This window comes from Prinia subflava, chromosome 17, assembly GCF_021018805.1.
Source record: "Prinia subflava isolate CZ2003 ecotype Zambia chromosome 17, Cam_Psub_1.2, whole genome shotgun sequence".
In the NCBI taxonomy this organism is placed as follows: domain Eukaryota; kingdom Metazoa; phylum Chordata; class Aves; order Passeriformes; family Cisticolidae; genus Prinia; species Prinia subflava.
In genome coordinates, this window is record NC_086263.1 from 1,761,826 (window position 1) to 1,787,275 (window position 25,450).

General features: G+C 52.9%; 1 protein-coding gene across 17 annotated transcripts; it reads right to left on the bottom strand.

The window, feature by feature from the left end:
• Positions 1–315: 315 nt before the first annotated feature.
• Positions 316–25,429, bottom strand: CFAP70 (cilia and flagella associated protein 70). 17 transcript variants are annotated; one of them, XM_063414252.1, is made up of 30 exons: positions 25,291–25,429; positions 24,308–24,422; positions 22,180–22,314; positions 21,891–22,077; positions 21,501–21,596; positions 21,100–21,179; positions 19,889–20,062; positions 19,316–19,498; positions 18,814–18,905; positions 17,674–17,773; positions 16,543–16,677; positions 14,123–14,257; positions 13,483–13,563; positions 12,939–13,030; positions 11,223–11,283; positions 9,855–10,046; positions 9,121–9,252; positions 8,171–8,296; positions 7,526–7,659; positions 7,312–7,427; positions 7,001–7,156; positions 5,987–6,064; positions 5,807–5,875; positions 5,225–5,295; positions 4,336–4,488; positions 2,842–3,003; positions 2,581–2,670; positions 1,534–1,635; positions 725–806; positions 316–551 (listed from the first exon to the last, which is right to left on the bottom strand). In XM_063414252.1, the coding sequence occupies exons 2-30, from the start codon at positions 24,416–24,418 to the stop codon at positions 331–333; spliced, it is 3,546 nt and encodes a 1,181-aa protein (XP_063270322.1). In that variant the 5' UTR covers positions 24,419–24,422; positions 25,291–25,429; the 3' UTR covers positions 316–330. The 17 variants fall into 17 exon arrangements, with proteins under 17 accessions (XP_063270322.1, XP_063270323.1, XP_063270320.1 ...); XM_063414253.1 differs by having other exon boundaries at positions 25,250–25,369; XM_063414250.1 differs by having other exon boundaries at positions 25,150–25,320.
• Between the last annotated feature and the right edge of the window lie 21 nt (positions 25,430–25,450).

The following is a 25,450-nucleotide window of genomic DNA, read 5'->3' on the forward strand; positions in this document are numbered from 1 at the left end:
CCGTGCTCCGACCCCGCCGGAGCTCCCCCACCCGCGGTGACACTGCCGGTACCGCCGTGCTCCCAACTCCCACATACTCGGTGATGGCTCGGTTCCCCCATTCCCGGGAACGCCGCGATCACCCCGTACCTCCCCCACGCTCAGTGCGGCCCCACGTCCCCCGTCCCGGTCACATCCCCATCCCCATGTCCCCCCGTGTCCCCCCTCCGGTCCCCGCTGTCGCCCCCGGTCCCCCCGCGCCACCCCCACCTGCCGCCATGGCGCGCGCCGCCGGCTCAACCGTCCCGCGCGGCCGCAGCCAATCAGAGGCGCGCTACCGCCTGCACGTGATCATGCCCCGCCTCTAACCCCGCCCCCAGGCTCTGACCGCACCCCCTGCCCCTCCCCGCGGTCGCGACGCGATCGCGACACGATGGCGACAGAGGCGGGCCCGAGTGCTCGGGGCGAGGTGACTTTATGTGCCCGGGGGCTCAGAGCGAAGGGTCGCCGAAGCCGAGGCGGTGCTGGGCGGCGCGGATCTCCTGCAGCAGCGCGTCGTTCTGCAGGCCGAGCTGCGGGGAAGGGGACGGGCTCAGGGCCGGGCTGACCGGGAGATCAGGGGCCGCGACACCGGCGGGACCGGGACCATCCCGCGGCAGCGCCGCACACCCAGCCTGGAAGGGAGCAGGGGGAGAGGTTGGTGCTGCCTCCAGCCCCGCCCGCCCCGCAGCGCACGGACACGAACCTTGACGGAGTATTTGTAGCACTGCTCTGCCTCCAGCTGCCGCCCGCCCTGCGACACACAGTAGCAGGGAGCAAACCGTGGGCTGGGTTAGGCAGGAAGAGACCCCTGAGACCATCAAATCCACCCATTCCCTCAGCACTGACCCACGTCCCCAAGTGCCACATCCACACGGCTTTTAAATCCCTCCAGGGATGGGGATCCCACCATTGTCCTGGGCAGCTCTGCCACTGCCTGACCACCTTTTCCATGAAGAAATTTTCCCAATATCCAACCTAAACCTCGCCCCAGCACAACTTGAGGCTGTTTCCCCTTGTCCTGTCCCTGTTCCCTGGGAGCAGAGCCCGACCCACCCCCGGCTGACCCCTCCTCTCAGGGAGTTGTGCAGAGCCAGAAGATCCCCCCTGAGCCTCCTTTTCTCCAGGCTGAGCCCCTTTCCAGCTCTCTCAGCCCCTTCTGGTGCTCCAGCGCCTTCCCCAGCTCTGTTCTCTTCTCTGGACATGATCCAGCCCCTCAATGTCTGCCGTGTTATGAAGGGACCCAATGCTGAGCCCCGGATTTTGGGCCCCTCAGCAGTGGCCAGCACCCCAGGAAAGCCATGGGATGAAATGACATTTGTAAGAAGCTCAGCAGGGAGGACATGCACGACATGCACATCCAAGCACGAGCTTTCCCTAAGCACAGCCCCAAGACCTTTTATCACGGAGCTCTACACCAGCTCTTCAGGTTCATGAGCAGATGCCAACCCCCCCAGCCCGATAAACCCCCACATAAACCCCCACCCCTCAGGCTGGCAGGGGCTGGGCACTCACCTGCAGGCAGATGAGGGTGAGATATGCCCACACTTCAGCGTTGGTGTTATCTAGGGCATTGGCTTCAGAGAGAGCATCTTCTGCTTCCAGCATCTCCTTCAGCTTGAGGGAGAGAAGGAGAGGCATGGACAAATGACAGAGAGCAGGCAGAAAGGGCTTCCCAACTCAACAGGCATTGCTCTGACAGCAGAAGAAATCAGTGTGTTCCTAGGAGGGCTTGCTTCCCTGAGAGAAATGTGGGGGAAAGGATTTGGGGCACAGACAAGGAGTTATCCTCAGTGCCAGAGCATCCAGATGTCTAGTCGGGAGCAGGAGCTTCCCACTGCTGACCCCCGTGGGATCGCACACCATTTCGAAATTAGCCTCCAGCTGTAAGGAAAGCAGGACAAACCCCTCCACCTCTAGGAACTGAGTGATCCAGCTCCATGAGGAAACATGGCTGTGTTCCTGCTCCCTATTCCTGCTGTGCAGCAGCTCTGGGCAGGCAGGAGTAGCTCCTCGAGCTGATTCCACAGCTTCCCAGGAGGTAATCATTTGGCCAAGGGGAAACAGGAGTTCAAAATCCTTCCCTGATTGCCTCCTCAGCCAAACTCCCTTGGAGGAACCTAGCAATATGTTCCTTGGTGAGATACTGCACTGCTGGTGGCTGGGTGTCCTTGGCAGCCCTTCAGAAGTGCTGGATTCCCTGGGACACGGAAAGCACCGAGATTCCTCCCCGCTGACATCCCATTCTTCATCACCATCCCTTGGTGGTGACATGCAGGTCATGTGCAGGCAGGAACTCGGAGCAGAGCCCAGACTGGGGAAGGAGGTGCTGGCAGGAGCTGGGATGAGGGGAAGGATGGCTGTTCCCAGAGCAGGGGCTGAAGGTGACACTGTCCAGGTGCCACACTGGAGCTGTCCCAGCACACAGGACACAATGGCCTTTGGCAGCACTGGCTCACAGGCAGCCAAGAGTTGCTTTAAACCAGGGGATCCTGCAAAAGCCAGCCCTGTGTCCTGTGCCACCAACTGATACTCAGAGGATTTGAAAGCAGCTGCACTCACCCTGTAGCAAGCGATGCCCACGCCCAGCCAGGTGAGACAGGTGGCAGAGTTGTCACAGGCGAGCAGGTAGATCTGCTTGGCCCGGCCGTACTGCCAGGAGAGAGACAGACACATCCCCCTGCATCACCACATTGCTCCACAGACAGGGCTTTGCCAAACGCCCTGCTTCCATGGGGCTCAGACACCCACTGTCCCCACGGCTGCTGGAGGAGTGATTTGTTTTGTGCTGACTCCCCCTGCACAGCCCTGCTGGCTCCTCACCTCTTTTTCCTCCAGGTAGATGGAGCCCAGGCGCAGGTAGACAAAGTGAATATCTGCAGCATCCTCCACAAAGCTGATGACCTGCTCGTAGCACTCCTTGGCATTGTCAAAGTCCTTCTGCAGGTAGCACAGGTGGCCTTTCTGAGCCCAGACATTTGGATTCTGTGCACCAAAAACCAGGAGTGAGACATGGATGGGAGAAACACCTTGAGAAGGGGCCTGGCACACTGCAAGCAGCAGAAAGGAGGAGCTGACCAGTGTTTAATTGTATTATCACAAGAACTCCCTTGTGATAGCAGTGCTCCAGGCTGGGGATAGCCAGAGGCTGCCTGGTGGGAAAGGAAGGACCTAGGGGTGCTGGTTGGCAGTGGCTGAAGCAGGGCCAGGTGTGCCCAGGTGGGCAAGCAGGCCAATGGCCCTGGCCTGTGTCTGCAGTGGTGTGAGCAGGAGCAGGGCAGTGCTTGTGGCTCTGTGCTGGGCACTGGTGAGGCCACAGCTCCAGGGCTGTGCCCAGCTGTGGGCCCCTCAATTGTGGGGGACACTGAGGGGATGCAACAGGTGCAGGGAAGGGAAGGGGCTGGGGAAGGGGCTAGAGCACCAGGAGCAGCTGAGGGAGCTGGCAAAGGGGCTCAGCCTGGAGAAAAGGAGGCTCAGGGGGGCCCTTCTGGCTCTGCACAGCTCCCTGAGAGGAGGGGGCAGCCAGGCGCAGGTCAGGCTCTGCTCCCAGGGAACAGGGACAGGACAAGGGGAAACAGCCTCAAGTTGTGCCAAGACAGGTTCACACTGGGTATTGGGAAAATTTCTTCACTGAAAGACTGGTCAGCACTGGCACAGCTGCCCAGGGCAGTGGTGGAGTCACCATCCCTGGAAGGATTTAAAAGCTTTGTGGGTGTGGCAGTTGGGGAGAATGTTTAATTGTGAACACCGTGGTGCTGGGAAATGGTTTGTTTTGCTGATCTTAGAGGGTTTTTCCAACCTAAACAATTCCATGATTCTCTGATATCCGGGCAGGGTTTATGGAAAGACTTAAGATCAGTAGGCTGCCTGTAGGATGCCAGTAATGGGATCCCCCTCCAGCTCTCTGCTCAGTGTCCTGCCTGCACACAACATTCCCAGGTATCATCTTCCCCCACCTTCCTTTCAACCTGCCTCCCCAAAGCCACCAGAGAACTCAATAGCAACTTTGTTTGTCATGAAACAGAACCCGACTCCCCCAGCCAGGGAGAGAGGATCAGGATATACCTATTCAGAGAGAAAAGAAAGGCAGATGCTGCAGAGGGAAAGGCAGAGACAGGCTCTGAGATGCTGCCTGCCTGTGCAGGGAGTGACAGGAGGCTGTGACAATGGGATAACAAAGAGAGCAGTGCTGCAGCCACAGCCTGGTGTGACTGCCCTCCCACTGAGATGCTCTGGACTAGCACTGGAGCAAGTGAATAAAGTGGAAATGAAGCAGGGGCTCAGGGTTCTCACACACTGGGACTGCATGGGAATTACCGTGGGGTCGATCTGAATGGCCTCGCACAGACATTCCTCACATCTGGGGAAGTCTTCCCGCAGCAGGTAGGTCCAGGCCATGGCCAGGTGGTAGGCACAGGTGGGGCCTCCCTGAAGGCTCAGCAGCTCGTGGGCCAGTGCCTTGTGAACAAACTGGGGAGGAATGGCACAGGTGGTGATTAGGGGAGCAGGGACACCACGGACACCCAGCAGGACAGGGCAGGAGAGCTGACTGACACATCTCTGACTTCCACAAACAGAAAACACAGAGGAAATTTCTTTCTCCCCTCTTTTGAATGTTGGTCTAGCGGGAGGTGTTCCTGGGCTAGTGGAAGGTATCTCTGCCCATAGCAGGGGGTCGAAATGAGATGAACTTCCAGTTCCCTTCCAAACCAAACCATTCCAGGATTCCATTCATTGTGTTTTGCTTTAAGCAACTCTTTCTGTCAAATTTAGGCAGGCAGCACAACGTGGCAATCAGAGAGGTCCCAGAGATGACTTGGTGAGACAGGCACATTCCACAGTTGATACAAAAATCACTCCAACGTATACAAGTGTCTGAATCAAAGGAGTTCAGACATCTTGGAAGTATCACAACAATGGATCCCATCTCTGAATGCACAGAGAAGAACATCCTGTACCATTTCTGAGCTGGCTGTTCCCTCTGCAGCAGGCAGTGCTGGGCTGGGTGTCCACAGCCAGCATTGTGGGCTCAATACTCTGCCTGGCCACACTTTGCATCTCTGGGCAGTGGTGGCTTTGCTCCCTCTTGTGCTCGGCCTCTGGAGTAGCCATGGCTCATTCCCTGAGGCCAAGAACGGGGCTGGCTGGAGCTCTTTGGGAATAAACCAACCTCCCTTCCCACCCCTCCACTCCCTGTTAAACTGACCCCGACAGCATTGACTTTCATCAGGAATTCCACTGTCTTCATGAAGATTGTGCAGGGAGGTGGCTGAGGTCCTGGAACAAGACATGTGGCAAGAAAATGTGTAAGTGTGTCTCTGTCAGTCCCAAAGTGGGGGTTTTATTTCTGGAGCCAAAGCAGGATCTGACATCCCAATGGGGACAGAAAAATCCCTGCAACATGGAGCAAAACCCAGGAGGTGGCAGGGGAGGCTGAAGCAGAGATTAACTCAGCATTTCTTTCTGAAGGGCTTAAGTTTTGTAGGAGATCTGAAAAGAAATTATGCTCTTCACCCACTAATTTTCCAGTCCAAAACCAGAGGAAAAAAGGTGGAAATTTTTGAATTATGCTTGTCAGAGACAACTACAGTGAGACTCCTGCCTCTCCAAACCAACCAGGGGGCCCTGAGGCACCCAGCACTGCCATTTCCACTGGGGCTGTGGAGGAGGCAGATCCCCCACCACAAAAGCAGAGGAGATCCCCAGGGACACTTTAGGAGCTGGCATCTCAGGAGGAAGAAAAGGAAGGCGCAGGGTGCAGTGACATGAGGAAGAGAGCTGCATTCACCTGCTGGCTGTACATCCTGAGATGTGCTGCTCTGAAAATCGGGGTGAACCTGCTTTGCCTGCAGATTGCCTGGCTCAGGAGAGACAACAGGCCTTGGCATAATGGGGGCCATGGCTCATTGCTCCCACATTAGTCCCACCATTCCCACAGGACCATCTCCCAGCTCTCCCATTCCCAAACCTTTTGGGGCTTCCTGCAGTGCTGTAGCACTCTCCACGACCGCTGGTGGTTTGTCAGCTGAGCCATCTGGAATCTTCTCTGGAAAGAACCCCCCCAACCATTAGGTGGAAAGCCATAAAATTCCCAATTAAGAACATGATTAAAAAAAAAAAAAAAAAAAAAAAAAAAAAAAAAAAAAAAAAAAGAGAGAGAGAGAGAGAGAGAGAAAATATAAAAGATCTATCAAGTTTTCAAAGCTGGAAAGAAATTTCTTTGCAGGAGGCAATACCTGGGGCTGGGGATATGAGCACAAGTTTACCATGTGAAGCCAGAAACAAATATAAATGAGGCAGGATGAGAGGAAACAGCCTTAAGTTGCACCAGAGGTGTCTACATTCAATAATAGCAAAACATTTATTCACAGAAAAGGTGGTCAGGCATTGGAATAGGCTGCCCAGGGCAGAGGTGGAGTCCCCATCCCTAGAAGTGTTCAAAAGCCATGTGGATGTGACAGCTGGGGACATGGGCTAGTGATGAACACAGCAGTGCTGGGTTAACAACTGGACTCGATGATCTTGGAGGTCCTTTCCAGCCTTAGTCATGCCATGAGTCTATGAATATCCCTTTCCTCATAATCAGAAGGGACAAAAACCCGCATGTGTCACGAGCCTGCCTGCCTGAGGCACTGTGCATGAGTGGTGATAACGTTACAAATAAAGCCAGTCAGCATTTCCTGCAGCCTGGCCAAATATTTGGAACTCAGCTCAGGCTGGACTCAGAGGGGCTCCAAAGAAAGCCTTGGCCTCAGGGTCACTGCCAGGCAGCAGGTTTGTCCTTTGGATTTGTGAGGCAGAGCTTTCCAAGCTGTGTTGGAAACTCACAGTGACAGCTTCCATGGAATTCTGTTCTAGCTCACAGTGCACATCTACCTTTGTACTTCTCCTCTTAAACCCTCTCCTCTCCTTCCACTGTTCACCAGACAGCTCCAAGCCCCTCCTTGCTGGTGTCAGGGCACCTCCTGGGTTTGCCTGTTACCTGTGTCTGTGCTGGGAGAACTGGGCTCTTTCCCTTCTCCCTCAGCAGCCTCAAGGAGTCTGCTCTCCTTCTCAAGCTGTGCTCGCAGGAGTTTGTTAGCCTCACGGAAGCTCCTTTCTGCCTGGATGTAACTATTCTTCATCTCATATAACAAACCTGTGGGAGAGCCAGAGCAGCATCAGCAGACACCCAAAGGAAGCAAAATCCTTCCCTTAGCTCTCAGCTTGGAGCAGGAAGAAGAAGATTTGGGGCAGGAACGGTGCTTGGCTCTACAGGAATACCTTGAGCACCAGACTAGCTTGGTTTTGTACCTGAGAGGGTCCAGGCTACGATGTTGGATGGCTCCAAGCAGCGGGCATCCTCAAAGAAAATCTCTGCCTCTTCATAGTGCTGCAGCTTGACAGCCACAATCCCACAGAGCAGCAAGCTGGGGCAGGGGCAGAGCAGTCAGCCTTGCAGCCCTGGCAGTGGTGTGGGGGATACACTCCACACCCTCCCCACCCACCCAGCAGGAGCACTCAGCACCTTTGGATGTGGTTGGAGTCCAGACAAAGGGCCTGCTGGAAGCATTCCTTGGCTTTGGTGTCATCCTCATGCAGGAGGCAGAAGGCTCCATAGTCCAGCCAGGACTGGATGCTGCGCTGGTCCCGAGCTATTCTCTGGACAACAAAGATCATATCTGGAGTCAGGCTCGGCACATGCCATGGACTGGGGAGGCAGTTCTGGAATGACCACGGCTTCCCTGGCCACCCCAGCCCAGCTGAGCCCTTGGAATAAAGGAATAAAGCCCTTGTCTATCACATGCAAGGGTGTCCCCCATATGGGATTTTGCTGGAAGCCCACTTCCTTTGAGGCTTCTCCACCTAACACATGTCCTCCAGCCCCAGCTGATGCCTCCTAGGGCCCAGTGTCTTCAGAACTGACCCAACACATCCCATTTCCCCTGGCCTCGAGGCTGGAGTCCTCTGTGACCTGGCCAGGGACAGTCTCACATCCTGCAGAGAGCAGCATCTCCCTGGGAAATCCCTCCCATTCACCCTGAGTACCCTGGTGAGCTCAGCTCCTTCCTCCCTGCACCACAGTCCTGAGGTGTGAGCCGTGGCCCCACTGTGATGCCGTGCTGTGCCAGCCCACACAGGTGATGGCAAGAAGGAACTGGGGCTCCCTTACCTGCTCATAGAAGAGAGAGGCCAGCTTGAAGTCCTTGTTGGCTTCAGCTTCACGAGCAAAAAGCAGGAGTTGCTCCCTGGTCGTGCAGGATGGAGGGGCAGGAGAAACATCTTCCTCAGACAGGAGCTGGTAGGGCAGGAGACAGAGTTAGCCCTGGGAAGGGAAGAGGGGTTTGTGTGATCCCAGCATGGCAGCAGGTCCCACACCAGCACTGCACCCAGTACAGACCAGTATGGCTGAGGCTGGACACTGGGAAGGACAAGCTGCTCTGTGGTGGGACATATTCCTGTCATTCCCAGGTACTTCTGCCACACAGGCACAGGGCAATACCAATTTTCACAAGGACATGGAGTGATAAGAGGAGGGGGAAGGGCTTCCCACTGCCAGAGGGCAGGGTTAGATATTGGAAAGGAATTCTTCCCTGTGAGGGTGGGGAGGCACTGGAACAGGTTGCCCAGAGAAGCTGTGGCTGCCCCTGGATCCCTGGAAGTGTCCAAGGCCAGGCTGGATGGGGCTTGGAGCAGCCTGGGGTAGTGGAAGGTGTCTCTGCCCATGGCAGGGGGTAGAATGAGATGGGCTTTAAGGTGCCTCCCAACCCAAACCTGTCTGTGATTCTATAACTATTCACAGCATTCCCTAGATCAAGGTGATAACAAAATTCAGTGGGGCCACTCACTGGTGATCCCAGCTCCTGCTCTGCCCTGCCACCCTCACCATGTGCCAGCTACAGCAGCTTTACCAGTGGCATCTCACACCTATCCCACCATCAGGGCTTTGAGAAGTGGGATACAAAGGCACTGGATCCCTGCCTCGAGTGTGGCTCATGGGCCACATGTGGCAACTCCAGCAGACAGAAGCATGAGCCTGCTTCTGTCTTGAAGGCAAAAGTCCTTCACCTGCCCTGGAGCCACAGTGCAGCCATGGCCCCAGTCACCCCCATTTCCCCCTACCTTGTTCAGGGCAATGTGCATGTTGTCCACGAGGTACACAAAGAGCTCACTGAGGAATGCCTGGAGCTGCTCCTTGGTCTCAAACGCCGTGGTCTTCAGGTATTTCTCCCTCACAATCTTCACCACAGAATACTGTGGGGACAAGGGACACTAGATAAGACAGGTTCCCTCCCATGCTGCCCACCAGCTCTGTAATCAGACAGACAGAGCCCAAAGCTCCAGCTTAGTTCTGAGAAATAAATCCAGCCCACCACTGATAAAAGCAAAAAAAAAGACAAGCAAGGGGATTTCCTTTCCCACCTTCCTGACACAGCCTTTAGGGACAGCATGTGGATGGCTCATCTCCTCAGGACAGAGAGGGGGTCTCCAGGAAGAGTGTGGCTGAGGCTGAGCAGCTGAGAGGATGGAACCTCCTCTCCCTGCCAGGGCAGACTGGGAATGTGAGATCAGCCAGCTTTGCCTTTCTCAGGTTATGAGCATGGGGCAAATGGATGTGAGTAGCTCCCACAGATAGGAAGTGTTCTATGGGTGTGAGACCAAAGCAGCTTGGTGCCTGCTCCATTAGAGGGTAATCCTGTCCCCTCAGTGCCCACTGCAATAGCTCCAGGTGGCAGGAAAGGATTCTGGAGCACCACAACCTCATCCTGAGTTACCACCATGGAGCAGCAGTTCCTCACTGAGAAACTGTCAGGACAAGACAAGTAGGAAAGCAAAAAGCACAAAGGAGCCTTCACCTTAAGCTGTTCCTTAAAAGCAAAATATTTCCCAGAGGTATTGAGCTCGTAGTCAAGCTGACGCTTTTGTTCCTCCAGGGTTTTATGGTCTATGGCTCCCTGGTCAGGCAACTGCTTCCCAAAAAGCTCATGGTATTCCCTCAGGATGGCAACAGCAATGCTGGTGATACGTTTGTGATAATCTTCCACTGCCTAGGAAAGAAGTACATAAATTTCACAAGCCACTTATGCAATCAACCTTGATATGTATTTGATTTGCCACAGCCCACGCCTCCCATTAACTCCACCTGACTCAAGTCTCAATTAGTCTGTCACACATCCTTTCCTGTCCACGCCTGAGGGCTGAGAAAATATCTGCAGGTAAACATAAAAGAACTCCTTCCTGCTAGGATTTTCCATCACAACCTAGTATTCCAGTCACTGCTATCTCTCCTACAGCAATATAATTGGCTGTGAGTAAAATATATCTCATTTACTGGGAGCCTTGAAATCCATGGCTGGCCCTCTTCAGCAGAACCTGTAATCTCCATAATCTTGATCCTCAAAAATTCTTAGTGACCTGACAAAGGTCAGGCCCAAATCTGTTCAGGTTTGTCTGAGTCTGATGAAGCACAGGGGCTGGTCTGAGACAAGAAACTGTTGGGACTGCCCAAGATGTATATGTAAAGTTCTGGTAGCTTCTTTTCCCAGCATCCCATTTCCTTCCAAACATCCCCCCATGGCTGCCTTCCCTCCCTTTGCTCCATCTCTTCATCACTTCCCCTTGAATGGGATGTGAATACGAGTGATGAACGGGTTCCCAAGGCACACTGCTGTACAGGTAACACATACAGAAGTTTCCTTTTCTGTGTATTTCATAGAATATGTTGAATTGGAAGGGATCCACAAGGATCGAGTCCAATTCCTGGCCCTACTCAGACACCCCAACAACCCCACCCTGTGCATCCCTGGCAGTGCTGTCCGAACACTCCTGGAGCTCTGGCAGCCTCGGGGCTGTGCCCACTCCCTGGGGAGCCTGGGCAGTGCCAGTACTCTTTTCCTAATATCCATTAAAACCTCCCCTGACACAGCTCCAGCTGTTCCCTTGGGTCCTGTCACTGGTCACAGACAGCAGAGACTGAAGCTGCAGTCCCCAATGAGCTCTACTCTCAGTCTCTCTTCTCCAGGCTGAACATTCCAAGTGATCTCACCGCTCCTCATATCACCCTATTCCCTTCTAGAACCTTCACCTTTGTGACCCTGCACCCTTGTCCTCTTCAAACCTCCTCCCCCTGTTGCTGTGGGCAGACAATGAAGACTGGTGTGTGAGAGGGATGAGGGCAGGCTGGGGTGGTGGATGGAGGCAAGGCCACAGGCTCTCACACGTACCTTCCTGGCTCCTTCAGTCCGGGTGGGCAGTGCAGGGCGGGCAGGGATCAGCTCCTTGACCCTGTCAGTGAGAGCAGAGGACAGATCAGCAGATGTGCTGCCAGGGATGTTGGCTTGTGTAGTGTGAGGGCTCCACCCTGCCATTGTGGCCATGAGAGCCTCACAGGCACCTGGGAGGAAACCTGAAGTGTCAGACCAAGAGTGAGCAGGTCCCTACAACTGATGGTTGTGGCTTGTCATGGCAGGGTTAACACTACTGCTAACCCAAAGTGCTCTCCTGGAGCAGCAGAGCTGTATCTTGGAGCTCCTGGTTCTGCAGAACAGGTGTAAGGAAGGAACCTGAGGAAAGCTCTGCAGGATTTGGTCACTAAACAGCCCAGACCACCCGGTCCATCAGTTCCAACATCACCCTGAGGCTGTGGCACCTCATCCCCTGGCCACACACTGACCCCAGACACCAACCTCAGACCCCCAGACACCACCCAGCCCTGCCTGTGCCTCTGCTGGAGTTACAATGACCTTTTACTAGGATTAGCATATTTTTAACTAAGGTTTTATTAAGGTGAGGCTGGCTGAGCACTGGAGCAGGACTCTCTGTGGAGTCTCCTTCCCTGGATATATCCAAAACCCATCTGGACACAGAGAATTGTGCTCTGGGGAGCCCTGCTGGGACATCAACGTTGGACTAGGTGACCTTCAGGGGTCCCTTGCAAACGGAATCTTTTTGGGATTCTGTAATTAAAATCCCTGGTGCCAAACCAGCCTTAATTAATTTAATTCTTTTTCAACATTTCCTGCTTGCTGGACACCAGGACACCCTCAGTCCTCACGACATGATCCATCCCACCAAGCCAAGGTGCCACAGGCCTCATTCAGGTGCACACAAGCAGGTGAACAAGGAGGAATTACACTGAATCCACACACATTGCAGAAGAGCAGAAAGGTATAAAATAGGCCAGGAAAAGGTCTGTTCTAGGAGGGGTTCACCTTCTTCACCCTGTTCCTCCTGGAAGACAGCAGGGAGCAGTGAAGACAGCACACATACTTTCAATTAATGGATGATATTTCTGTTTGAGAGAGACATAAACCTGCACCTCTTACATCTTATTAATTTGATGTATTTTCTATTTTTTTTATTCCATAAACTAGATGTTTTATGCCTTTCTAACCCACAGCACAGCAGGGCTGCCACTGGACAGGAACTGGAAGTCTCAAAGCAGCAGAGATAAAAGAGCAGCTCTGCAGCAGAATGACACGAAAACTAACATAAAAGCTAAGGAATGGGTTTCATTGTGAGAAAACTTCTGGAAAGCTAAAAATGAGAGAATGCTGTGGTGAAGCAACAGCAGCACTACCCAGGCCAGTCCACAGTGGTGGCCAGAACTGACCAAGCCACTGAACAAACATCACATGCGAGAGGCAAGCACATGGGGATTAGAGGGAAACAAAGCCCAGACAGGAACACAGACACTGTTGTGCTGCTCTGGTGTCTCTTGTTTTGAGAGGAATGGCAGGGAGATGCCAGCTGGGATGAACAAGTGCTTTCCCAACACACCAGATGCCACGTCTAAAGCAGTCTGGCCAAATCCTCCCCCTGATTCCTGTGGGCTTTGTCTCAGGCCCTCTTTATGGAGTATTCCAAGGGGGGTTTGCTGTACAAGCCTCCCTCCAGCCTGCAGAGAGGAGCTGTCAGCCCCACAGCCCATCCTTACGCACCGCCGGACGAGCTCCTCCCGCAGCCGCTTTGGGACCAAGGGCCTGTCCAGCTTTATCTCCATCACCAGGAATGTTCCTGCCTCGCTGTATTGCTGTGGAGATAAACATTGCTCCCTGTGTCGTGCTGTCTGCGGCCAGTGCTGGCACAGTGAAATACTGAGCACACAGCCACACATCTCCAAACTGCAGAGATCCAGCTTGTTTTATAACCCACCCTCAGAATGAGTTACAGCAGCAAAACCCAGCTCGAGAAATCAGGCTAGGGAAAAGGAGAGAGCCCAGATAATCAATCTGCCTGCAGAATGAATGTGCATTCCAGAGGAAGAAGCCAAAATATGAAGGGATAATTTAAATAAATGCCTGACAATTTACAGAGACCTTCTAACCCAGTGCCAGCCTGCTCTCCAGGTGGACGTCACTGGAAGAACTTTGGGACAGCATCTACGTAAAACATCCCTTGAGGAATTTAATTGTATGAAAGGTGTGAGACACCAGCAGAGTGATGCTCTACAGTCTCTCCTTCTCTTTGGAGAGACATAATTACCTGTCCTTCAAGGCTGAGACTTGTGACTTTTTCAGATTCTCCAGTGCCATCTGACAACTGGATTTTGGATGGGTTGAGTAACTATTAGGAAAAAGAAAAGATGTCTCTTGTTTCAGACTCAATAAATCTCAAACCTTTTCAAGTTCAGGGTGTGAGATGGTACATCTGTTCAGGCAGCACATCCTACGATTTCACATAAGGGAAAGCTGCAGCTTCCTTACAAGGAGTAGCTCCAATCTCTGCTCGCTGTGACCAGTGACAGGACCTGAGGGAGTGGTTGGAGCTGTGGCAGGGTTGGTTTAGGCTGGACATTAGGAAAAGATTCTTCCCCCAGAGATGGTTTGGCACTGTCAGGGCTCCAAGGCTACCAGAGCTCCAGAAGTGTTTGGACAACACTGTCAGGCACAGGGTGGGATTGTTGGGGTGTTTGTGTGGGGTGATCTGTCTGATTGTGGGGTGCCAGGAGCTGGACTAATGATCCTTGTGGATCCCTTCATGTTGAGGAGATTCTGTGAGTTTGGGATAATGAGTATCTCTCAGCTGGCTGAGGCAACCAGGCATCCCTGGCTCCTGCATGTCCCAACTCCCTGTGACACAGAAACAGAGCAGCCACAGTGTCATGTGCCTCCCTAGACCTTACCGTTGTACTGGAATCTTTCTCTTCCTTTGAAACCTTATTGTGAGCAGATTTGGAAACAGGGGGGCTCCCAAACCCTTCCTTGGGCAGACTGAGCTGTGACCTGAGATCCCGGAAAATACTCTGCTGAAACTTGGTCTGAAAGACAGAGGCAACAGAGAGAATCAGGGGACAAAGCAGGCTTCCTCACTCATTTGCCTTAACCTCTCTCATCACAAAACACGTTGTCAAGGTCTTAAATGCATTAAGAGGTTCTGTAACCTCATTCTCTCCTCCTAGAGTTCCCCTGTTGGTGCTCCAGGCCAGCTCTGATCCTGTGTAGCTGTGAAGCCTCAGGTTAGACTATGAGACTCAGTATGAGACTCTCTCCATCTTCTTTAAAGAGCTGTGTTTTCACTGAGGACTGGCCCAGGATCCTTGCCTGAGATATGTGGTGAACATGCTGGAACCCAGATCCGTGATCCTGAATTCCTGGTGGGATGCTAGACCTGCCTCACACCTATGGACTTGCCTGGTGATGAGGGCTGCTGGATGAATCTGGCTACTCTCACTAGGCCTGCTCCACATATTTTTTGGGGTCCCCACCTGCCTGACAGCATCTCTTGGGTCCCAGATCACTTTCTGGTGTGGAGCAGCTTCCCTGACACACGCCAGGGAATTGCAAGGAACAGGTTTGTCAGACTGTGTGTTTACACAGCATTTGACCACCTAGACAGGCTGTTCCCACCCACACATCCTGGTTACAGGAATCAGGCTAGCAAGAGTTATGGGGATCTTGGGGAGAGGATGGAGCAGCTATAGGGAAACTCCTTAGACCAAGAGGCAACTCAGAGCATCTGGGGAATGAGAAGGACTTCACTTGTGACAGATAAATGGCCCAGGACAAGCAGCACCATGAAGCCAAAGGGTCATTATTCATGGCAGGGAAGCAGACACACTCGTGCCCAGCCCAGCTCTGCAGCAGCCAGTGGGAGCAGGGAGCAGGAGAAGGGCTGGAATTCACCCAGCCCCTGCACCTGGATCACAGTCCCAGAGGGAACAGGGGTGGTAAAACCAGGCTGTACATCTGCCCTCCTGAAACAAGCTCAGGTCTGTTTCAGGAGGGATAAGCTGTGGGAAAATGGAGATGTAACTGTCACTCAGTAACAGAGAGGGAAAAATGCAAAGACAAATAAACCTCGGAGAGCTAGATCTGAAAGAGCTCCAGTGACAGCTTTTTTTGGTGGTTGCCGGGGGTAACGCGATCCTTTTAAAGCCACTGTTTGCTCTTCCCAGCAACACAGTTCCCTTGCCCATGTTCCACACTGGTGAGAGTGGGGCTTGCATAGGAGGGAGTGGAGTGAGATTCAAAGCCTCTCTCAGCCCCCAGACCTGCTCACTCTCCCCTAGAAATCCCCTGCCTTGGAGAAATCTACACCTAAAAGCTTGTATCATTACTTTTCTCCATCACCAGAAGGACACTCAAGATTCAGATCCAGCTCCAACTAGCACACTGTCCACCCTCCCTACTCTCAAACACCCTCTGTCCACACTGCCTGCTCCCAAACACCCCTCTGTCCACTGTCCCTGCTCCCAAACACCCTCTGTCCACTCTGCCTGCTCCCAAACACCCTCTGTCCACTGTCCCTGCTCCCAAACACCCCTCTGTCCACTCTGCCTGCTCCCAAACACCCCTGTGTCCACTCTGCCTGCTCCCAAACACCCTCTGTCCAGTCTGCCTGCTCCCAAACACCCCTCTGTCCACTCTGCCTGCTCCCAAACACCCCTCTGTCCACTGTCCCTGCTCCCAAACACCCTTGTGTCCATTCTGCCTGCTCCCAAACACCCTCTGTCCACTATCCCTGCTCCCAAACACTCCTCTGTCCACTATCCCTGCTCCCAAACACCCTCTGTCCACTATCCCTGCTCCCAAACACTCCTCTGTCCACTATCCCTGCTCCCAAACACCCTCTGTCCACACTGCCTGCTCCCAAACACCCTCTGTCCACTCTGCCTGCTCCCAAACACCCTCTGTCCACTCTGCCTGCTCCCAAACACCCTCTGTCCACTCTGCCTGCTCCCAAACACCCCTCTGTCCACACTGCCTGCTCCCAAACACCCTCTGTCCACTATCCCTGCTCCCAAACACCCTCTGTCCACTCTGCCTGCTCCCAAACACCCCTCTGTCCACACTGCCTGCTCCCAAACACCCCTCTGTCCACTCTGCCTGCTCCCAAACACCCCTCTGTCCACTGTCCCTGCTCCCAAACACCCCTCTGTCCACTGTCCCTGCTCCCAAACACCCCTGTGTCCACACTGCCTGCTCCCAAACACCCCTGTGTCCACACTGCCTGCTCCCAAACACCCCTGTGTCCGCTGTCCCTGCTCCCAACCCCTCAGTGCAAACCCAGCTGCAGAGCTGGAGCAGAGCCTGCTGCTCTCACCTTCGCCAACACCTCGCTGTCCTGGTAGTTAAAGACACGGAAGGCCCCTCGGATCTGCTTCACCCCAGGGCACAGCAAATGCATCATGTTGACATATGCCACGCCATGGAAGGCAATCTGCTTGTCCTCATCTCCCTGGAAACACAGAGCAAGGGACTGAGATCCTGAACAGGCTGTTATTCTCCTTAAGGGAACAAGGTCACCAATCTCATTAAGAGGAGGCCACACTGATGCACCTGATGAGCCCATGGTTCTGTCACTGGCACATGGCCGAGACAACCTGGATGAATACACTGGAGTCATTCCATATGTAGAATATTAATTGTATCCCAATCCCCGTGGGGCAGCTTTTCTCTCTAATTCCTGCACTCTACTGTTCCTCAGGATGGTCTTGTTCAGATACAGCTGTGTGACTGGAAATCCAGGTGACCCTACCAGAGTTGTGCATCTCAGGCTGGACAGAAACCAAGTGGCTTAGGAGGTGTGGGAGGCCTGGCTAGAAGGATCATCAGTGTTGCAAAATCCTGGCACTGGTGAGTGCTGAAAGGGATTTACACCAACTTATATGGCTTTGCCCTGGGATAGATTAGGAGCTCTCACACAACCAGCTGCCAGGAGCTGAACTCAGGGGCTGTTTCTCTGTTAAACCACCCTGGTTTAGATGCAAAAGCATAACCTATCTACTGAGAAAGAATGCATGAACTTATTCAAGCTGTTCCAAAACCCCACTGGCCAAAGATCAGCTCAGTGAATTACTTTTAATTCTCTTCAAAGCCAGGCTGGACAAGCCTCTGAGCAACCTGGTCTAGTAGAAAGTGTCCCTGTCTGTGGCAGGGGGTTGGAAGAAGATGGAATCTGGGGTTCCTTCCAATCCAAACTATTCTGTGATTTTAAAAGCCACCCTCTCCCTGCCCCCTTTCCAGTAAGCTACCACAAACCATCAGTGAGAGCTATAAGGAAAAAATATGACCCTGTATCTATTTAACAGCTCTATAAAGCTGATTTTTCACAAAGCCTACTGCTCTCTGGCTCACTTTGGCAGCTTCAAGGCTGATTTTGGTATCACAAAGGCCTCAAGAGGAAAATGCCTGATAATGCAATGCTGCTCCATAAGCCAGAGCCCACTTTTACCTTGTCAATTTTGCTGTTTTTCCCTTTGCCAGCTGAGGCCAGGGACATCCTGCAGAGCTCCACGGGCCAGAGGCGGCACTCAGCAATGCGCTTCTGCAGGCTGGGCACAAAGCACATGCAGGATGCACTGAGGAGATGCACAAACCCAGCTGCAGAGCCCCACCACCCTCCTTTGTGCCCCAGCAGCTCCTCTTGGGTTTGCTTCACCCTATTCCCTCAGCAAACACCCTCAGGCCATGGGAACACTGTGATTTGGGGCTGGCTGGGTACATTTTCTCCTCTACCCACTGCTGTGTACATTTATGGCACAGCCAGCTTTAAAACAACTGTGAGAGCAACACACTGGGTTTTCTCTCTCCACTGGTTACTTCAGAAATAAGTAAGAAGGAATGTGATTAACTTTGATATAAAACCTGAATTGTACAGAGCAAGTGGATCCTGAGCGTGCATTCAATGTGGCTGGTGACTCTGACACCAGCAGGCAGGTGGATGGATGTGTAGGGAAAAGAATTTGAAAAATCAAATAAGATAGAAGTGAGTATTCCCACACAAGGAGTAATTTGGCTGTGAAATGCACAGCCATGATGCAGCTGAGGCCAGAAAATAGCAGGATTCAAAGATAAATGGAACACTCATCCTGATCTTGAGCATATCTGGAGCTGCTAAAGGCAACACTTATCCAATAAAAAAGCAAATGAAGAGTGCCCACATAGAGTGAAAGGTTTGAACCTATTTGGGATTCAGTAAAAACTTAATTAGCAACTCAGAGGAGAGCTGTGCATGCCACTCTACTCCATGTCTGCTCACCGTAACTGCTGCCCCTTCCTTCAATCTACGGAGGGACCAGCCCCAGCTGCTGGCAGCAGGAGAGAGCATTTGTGGCCCGGAGACAGCAGCTCCAGCCAATTCATCTTCTCCCAGCACAGCAGAACAAAGCTGCTGCCAGCAGTTCAAGGCACTTCAAGAGCTGTGCCCTTGCTCAGGTGAACACCTGTGGCCAAGAGACAGCCACAGCAGCCATGGGAGGTGAGGCAGAGGCACAGTTTGACCCCTAAGTGGTCCAAGAGCACGTGCATGCTGCAGCTCCTTGCCTCAGGTCATTCTGAGCATGTTGTGGGGTGGGTGGCTCAGGTGCCTTACACGGCCACTGCAGCAGCATCCAGGAAGCAGCGCCTTTCCGTGTCCCACACGACTCTCCTCGTGCTCTCAGCCTGGATCCTGAATTCCCTGTCCTGTGAGAAACAGGGTGCAGTTAAAGCCAGGACAGCAAACTCCACAGCCTGCATCATCCCCAAAAGTGTCCCCAGGAGAGAATGTGAGTCAGACAGTGGTGTCCAAGTGCCCACAGCCAGGCCAGCCCCACAGAGAGGCCAACAGCCTTTCCTGCAGACACCATCAGAGTTGAGTGCCTGGCTCACGGGAGATTACACAGCTCCCAGCCCAGCAGCTCAGTGTGGGTGTTCTCTGGGACCAGACCTGCCACATTCTCCCTTGGGATGTCTCCAGCAGTGAGTCAGCATGTCTGCTGTCCCAGGGGAACCACCTCTGTGCTGGACAGTGCACAGTGACCACCCACCTCCCTCTCCTGTCAAGTCTCTCAGTCCCTCCTGGTTCTCTTCCAAACTTGCCAGTCCTTCCTCACCTCACTTTTGGTGAGGTCTCCATCCTCATCCTCATAGGGCCCACCAACAATGAAGGAGTCGGGTATGTTCAGAGCACCAGGGGCCAGGATGGGGCCAAGGGGCCACTGTTTGGGCCGGGGCAATGGTTCTTTATTACCATCAGCCTTCGGGATGCCATTCTTGAAGAGCAATAGCAGTTCTTTCTAGAGAGACATGAGAAACAAAAGATTTACATTTCTAACAGGAGCAGGAGCAAGAGCCAGCTGCTCCAAGCTGGGATAACAAAGCAAAGCAACAGTACAGGGTGCCTGGCTTAGAAAATGCACTCCACCACACGCATACAAAGAATGGAATAAAAATAAAGAGCCACGTGGAAAAAACCCTGCCAGTTTGAATCCAAATCTTTCCAAACAGACTTTTGTTTGTGTTAAAGAAACACATCACTCCACAGAGACTCTAAGCCCTTCCAATAAAGGCTGCTGGTGCACAAGCACGGAAGCAGTGCACCCCACGTGCCTGGACACTTGTTCCATGGGGTGGGAGAACAAGCCAAACCCAGCCAAACCCCCTGTCACTGCCTGGACCATTCTCACCTCGCCAGCTGCTGGCATTTGCAAGCAAGCCATGTAGTTTTGTTGGGCGTCAGCAATAAAGGCAGCAGGGACAGAATAAGCTGCCTCCAGCGTGATGCTCAGGAGGTTCCCACTTGAGAACTGGGTGGCAGAGAGCAGGAGCTCTTTGGTGCTTACTGTCACTTCAAGGCCACCCTGTGAGACAAAGATAAAGTTGAGCCAGTAAACAGACAATTATAACTTGCCTGCTCTTAGGGAGAAGCAAGCAGAAACCCAAGGCCAGAACATATAATGTTATCTTGTGCCTCATCTCCAATGTAAAAGAAAACAGCCCAGCACAGGAAAGGAATTTCAGGACCAATTTGGCTCAATTGTGGTATTTGTTTGTTTAAATCACAGCCTGGCTGAGGTATGGCACATGCCCCAAGGGTCTCATAAAATGAACTGTGGAAAAAGAGGCAGGGTCTCATGAAAGGAGCCACAAAGAACATCAAGGGTGGAAAATGATGCTTTTCCCCTGGTGATTCAGAGAGCCACAGCCTTGCCTCTGCCCTATCTCCATGCTCTGTGTGCAGCCTTTAATTACCTGTCCCAGCCCTGGATGGATGGTGTATGAGGGAAAACCAGCTGGTCAGCATTTATTACCTACCCTCCCTAATGAGTGACCCCCCCTTGCTCACGGTGAGCTCCTCTTAAACACAGAGCTGTTAATGGGATATCCACCCCTCCAGTTCGCTCCCGGTGCTCACTGCAGGCAGGCTCAGCAGCAAAATTGAACACATTTTCCCAGACTCATACTTCATTCCCTGTTTTAGTCACTGGGTACTTTGCAACCTGCTGAATGAAAAAGGACCTTGCAGGAAAGGCAGTCAGAGTTTGTACAATAATGGACTCAGACATTTTATCTGCAGAAAGGAAGGCTAATAACGCTGGGCAGGTGACCCTGCCGTTGCCTTCTGTGGGGTTTTTAGCACTGTGCTTTCCATCTTTGTTATTTTTTGCAGAGCAATTGGGTAGCACACACTGCACACATTAACAATTCCCAGCACAACCTCACCTATCAGAGGGAAGTAGGGACAGACGTCAGAGAGAGCGAGAAAGGCCTCCAAGCCTGTAACATATAGGGCTGTACCACATCCGTGATGAGCCAGGCAGCTGAGTCATGTTCTCCCTCCCATTAAAAAGCAGCAGAGAGCTGAATGAGGGAAGGAACAGTTCCAAATTCCACATACCATGGCCTCGGGGTGAAGCATCTCTGATGGGGAGGCAGGCACTGCATACAAAGGAGCAAAGACCTTCAGTGAACGCAATCCTGGGAAGAAACAGGAATGAGAACAGCCTCAAGTGAGACCCTCTGCAAAGAATCAGTCATGGAATTATTTGGGTTGGAAGGGACCTTTAAGATCATCTTGTTCCAGCCCTCTGCCATGAGCAGGGACACCTTATATGAGACAAAATCATAGCCTAATTCTGAATCCTGAGCTACCCTTTCTCCCCCCTGACAGCTTTTGCCGAGCTATGAAGGTCACTTTGTCCAAACGAGATAAAGTGTAGTCAGGGGCCCACAAGCAGAGATCAGAAAGTGCCAGGGAGCAAGGAGTGGTCATGGAGGCTGTGGAATTCAGTGTTGTACCTTGCAGCAGAGGTAGAAGGTCCACCACAGCTTGGCCAAGAGGAGTGATTTTCTCTGGTTTTTTCTTCTCCTTTGGCACCACTTCTAGCATTGTCACTAGGGAGATAAAAAGAGAGGAGCTGGCAGAATTCCTTGGACCAGCAGGTCAGGCACCAGGGAGGGTCTGTGTGAGCTCTGGCACATGCTCCTCTTCACCTCCCAAGGCTGACAAGCACAGCAAATCCAAAAGAGCATGGGCCAACATGAAAGGGGATTCTTCCAGCTGGCAGAGATGGACAAGAAGTGCTAAGAGCCTCCCACCACTGCTGCTCAAGTGCTATTCCTGAACCAGTGACTTCTGCAGCAACAGCACCCAGCTCCAAGGTGGGAGATCTGGCACCAGCTACTTACAGAGCAGTGGTTTCTGCACGAGGACATCCAAGGAGTTGGGCCCATCAGGGCTGTACTCAAAGCTGGTGCTAAAGTTGTATTCTGCTGTCCCATCTGGCAGGGCATCAGTCTTGGAGGAGTCTCCCAGGACTGCTCCGTTGTACTCCACACGCACAAATGTAACCAGCACCTTGCTTTTGGGAGTTTTCTGTCAAAAAAAGAGCTCAGTGAGAAGCTGGCTCTGTGGCAGCATTCCAGGATCAGAGCTCCTCTGGCAGCAGCTCAGCTCAGTGACCAGGACAGGGCTCACTTGTAGGGGTCTGTTCCACCACAGGAACGGGGAAGAGGAGCAGAGCTTGGCCACACTGAGAACCCACCATTCCCTGTCTTTAGGAGGGAAGATTCCTGTTTCACCATGCTGTGATGCCCCAAAGATTATCAGGAGCTGTGGCAGAGGAGATAGAGAGGTTCAGGTTTCACTTCAGGAAAGACACATCTAAAACAAATCCCAAAACACTCCACTGATATTTTTGTGTTTCCAGGAAGCTTGAGACCTTTGCTGTCTCCTAAGAAAGCAGCTCCTGAGCTATAGAGATGAGCTCACAGGACACCTGTGGATGTCACCTGATGCAGAATTCTGTGAAATGGACAAGAGAAAACAGCCTCAAGTTGTGTCAGGGGAGGTTTAGGTTGGATATTGGGAAAATTTCTTCACTGTAAGGGCAGTCAGGCACTGGCACAGGTTCCCCAGGGAAGTGGGGGAGTTCCCATCCCTGAAAGTGTTCAAAAGACACGTGCATGTGGCACTTGGGAATATGCTTTAGTGGTGTCCTTGGCAGTGCTGGGTTAAAGGTCGCACTTGATGGTCTCAGAAGCCTTTTCCAACCCAAAAGCTTCCATGATACTGTGAAATCAAGGGAAGGGCCCCAGCAAGCTCTTCGGGAGCTCTGCAATTTGTTGATTCGTCACCTTCATACCACTTGCTGTAATCAGAGATGAGGAGATTCATATTTTACTTTGAATTTCAAATGTCTAAACAGAGGGGCATAAACAGGGCTGGAGAGGGACACTGAGGGCACAGCAGGTGGCAGTGGGGACCTACATGGGTGGCATCGGGCACCTCCACAGCAGAGGAAGTGCTGGGCAGCAGGGACCAAAGGGCTCCCTGCAGCAGAAACACAGTTTAGCTTTCAATCCACAGAGAAGTGGCTGAACACAAGGACCATTGTACCCAAACCCAGCTTTTCCTTAGTGCTGAGCCACAGGGATGTCTAACCCGCCCTCAGCTCCCTCTCTCCCTGTCACTGGGGTAATTAGTTCCATGCTGGTTCTTACACAAAAAGAGATCTCTTTCACTTGGTTTTAATTTTCAGCCCTTCTCACTGTCTCCTTGAGCATACATCCTATGAATGGCTAAACACAAGAATCCAATTAACCTTTCCCTGTACCATTAATTATCCAAGACTCCTCTCTCATCCTTCTCTACATTGCCTCTAATTAAGCAGATTCCACACTTATAGCTAGAAGTGGATTCCACATTCTTACAGCCGGATTTTTTTTCATATTGTTGCTGTGATTATTGCCCTTTTGTAACCCCTCCTCCCTTTTGTACAGCCCTGTCTCACGGTGGAGCAATCAGAACCACAAAGCAACATTCCAGATGCAATCAATCCAGGAGTCTTTTCTTCCCAGCATTGTTTATCCTCCTCATACCTCACCTAAGCTGCTGTTTGCTGAATCCATCAGTGTAAGAGGTACTTCAATACCACAATGTGAAAGCCTCAAGCAGGTGCTTTTGGATTGCTTTTTCTGTCTGCTGCTGGAGCAGAAGCAGGGATTTGCATTTTTTCTGCTTGCAGCAGGAGCTGAGTTTCTCCTGCACATTCCCTCCCAAATGCCAGTTCCTCTGGAAGACTTTAAGGACAGCTGGGTGCATCACATGGAAATCACAGCAGTAGTGGTTTGATTGGCACCAGCTCATAGCCTTGAACTGGATTCACTGCCTTTTTAGAACCAGAGCCACCCTACTGCTTTCAATATGATTTAAACAGCTGGAACTGGGATGAAAATCTGGCTTTACACCCAAGGTGTCCTTTGACAGGTTTTTGTCTCACTGATCATTTTTTTGCTATGTTCTGCTTAAAACCCCTGCCATTTCCATACACTTAGAGGAGGCAGAGAGGTACATTTCACCCCTGTATCTCTGCAGCTGGGGAGGTGTGTTCCCCTATTTATGTCCCTCACAAGCTTTTTCCTCTGTGTGAACTCCTCAGCAGGGAGGAGGAAGCCTCAGTGTGGCATTGCTGAACCTCTGATATTCTCACCACTCCTTCCTTTAGCCGTATCACCCCCCACCTGCCCTCACAGGGGATCCCTGTGCACACAGACTCGCTCTGCCCTTGTTTATTAAATTAGTTAAGATATTTTCAGAACTTTACCAGGTCGTGTGCATTCATGACTGTGATGTTTACTGGTACTGGCTGTGACACACTGGGAAGAGCTGTGGCAGTGGGCTCCTTCCCAGCATTCAGCCCCGCAGGGACCTCCATGGCTCTGCAGGAGAAAGAATGAGGAAAGAAACATGAAACTGCTCCATTCCTCTCCCAGCTACCTCTGCAGGACACAGCAGTGCTGGTTGCAAGCGCTATTCAGGGCTTGGCTGTCAAAACACCATTGAAAGCACAGGGCTTTGGCAGTGACGAATCTCTCACGAGGTGCAGGGGGAGGACTGGGAAAAATGTAATGTGAAAATTATCCATCTCTGTAAGCTTCACCCAGCTGCAGCTCCCAGGAAAGGTTTGTTGTGCCAGGCTGCTCTCGGCTCCCAGTACATCCCTGGCTCTCTTTGACTCCCTTTTTAAGTTAATGGTAACACCATGGGCCAAAGGCCGGCAGCCTGTCCCCTCATGGATCCCAAACGCCGTGGGGACCTGGCTCCATACGCTCCTCAGCTTTGTGAATCCCTCAGGATTCCCTCACGGCCCCCTCACCTCAAACCTCCAGGGCCTGGCAGCCCCCTCAAGGCAGCATTGATGGGCTCGGGGCTCCTCTCACCTTGGTGTGGTCCTGCAGCCCCCTCACCGATGGTCCCGGGGGTCTTTCCAGCCCGGGGGTCCCCAGCAGCCCCTCACCCACGGGCCTGGCGGTTCTCCTGCCCCAGAATGGTCCTGCAGCCCCTCACTGACTGTCGCGGGGGTCTTCCCGACCTGGGGTGCACCTACAGCCCCTGACCCACGGGCCTAGGTGCTCTGCTGACCCGAGGGCTCCTGCAGCCCCTCACCCACGGGCCCGGAAGCTCTCCTGCCCCCGAATGGTCCTGTAGTCCCTCGCCGACAGTTCTGGAGGCCCTCCGGCCCCGGGGGAGATCCTGCACCCCTCACCGGCAGCCCGCCGGGGCACCGTGCGGCGCCGGGGCTCGAACCTGAGTCTTCCCCGACTCGGCGGAGGGCTCGCGTCCCGTCACCACAGCGACGCGGCTGCTCCCGCAGGCCCCCGAAACCTCGCGGGACCCCGGCCCAGCCCCGCGTGCTGGGGGCGTGCCCGTGAGGCCGCGGCCGCCGCCATGATGGGTGTGGGCAGCC

What these genes read in the sequence shown, in the direction of transcription:
- CFAP70 (XM_063414252.1), bottom strand. Translation starts at nt 24,418, where the DNA reads ATGGAGGTCCCTGCGGGGCTGAATGCTGGGAAGGAGCCCACTGCCACA. An exon ending in TGCACATTGCCCTGAACAAG is followed by an intron (nt 8,297 to 9,120) that starts GTAGGGGGAAAT and finishes CTGCCCTACCAG; the next exon opens with CTCCTGTCTGAGGAAGATGT. An exon ending in TTCTCCCAGCACAGACACAG is followed by an intron (nt 6,065 to 7,000) that starts GTAACAGGCAAA and finishes GGTTCTTTCCAG; the next exon opens with AGAAGATTCCAGATGGCTCA.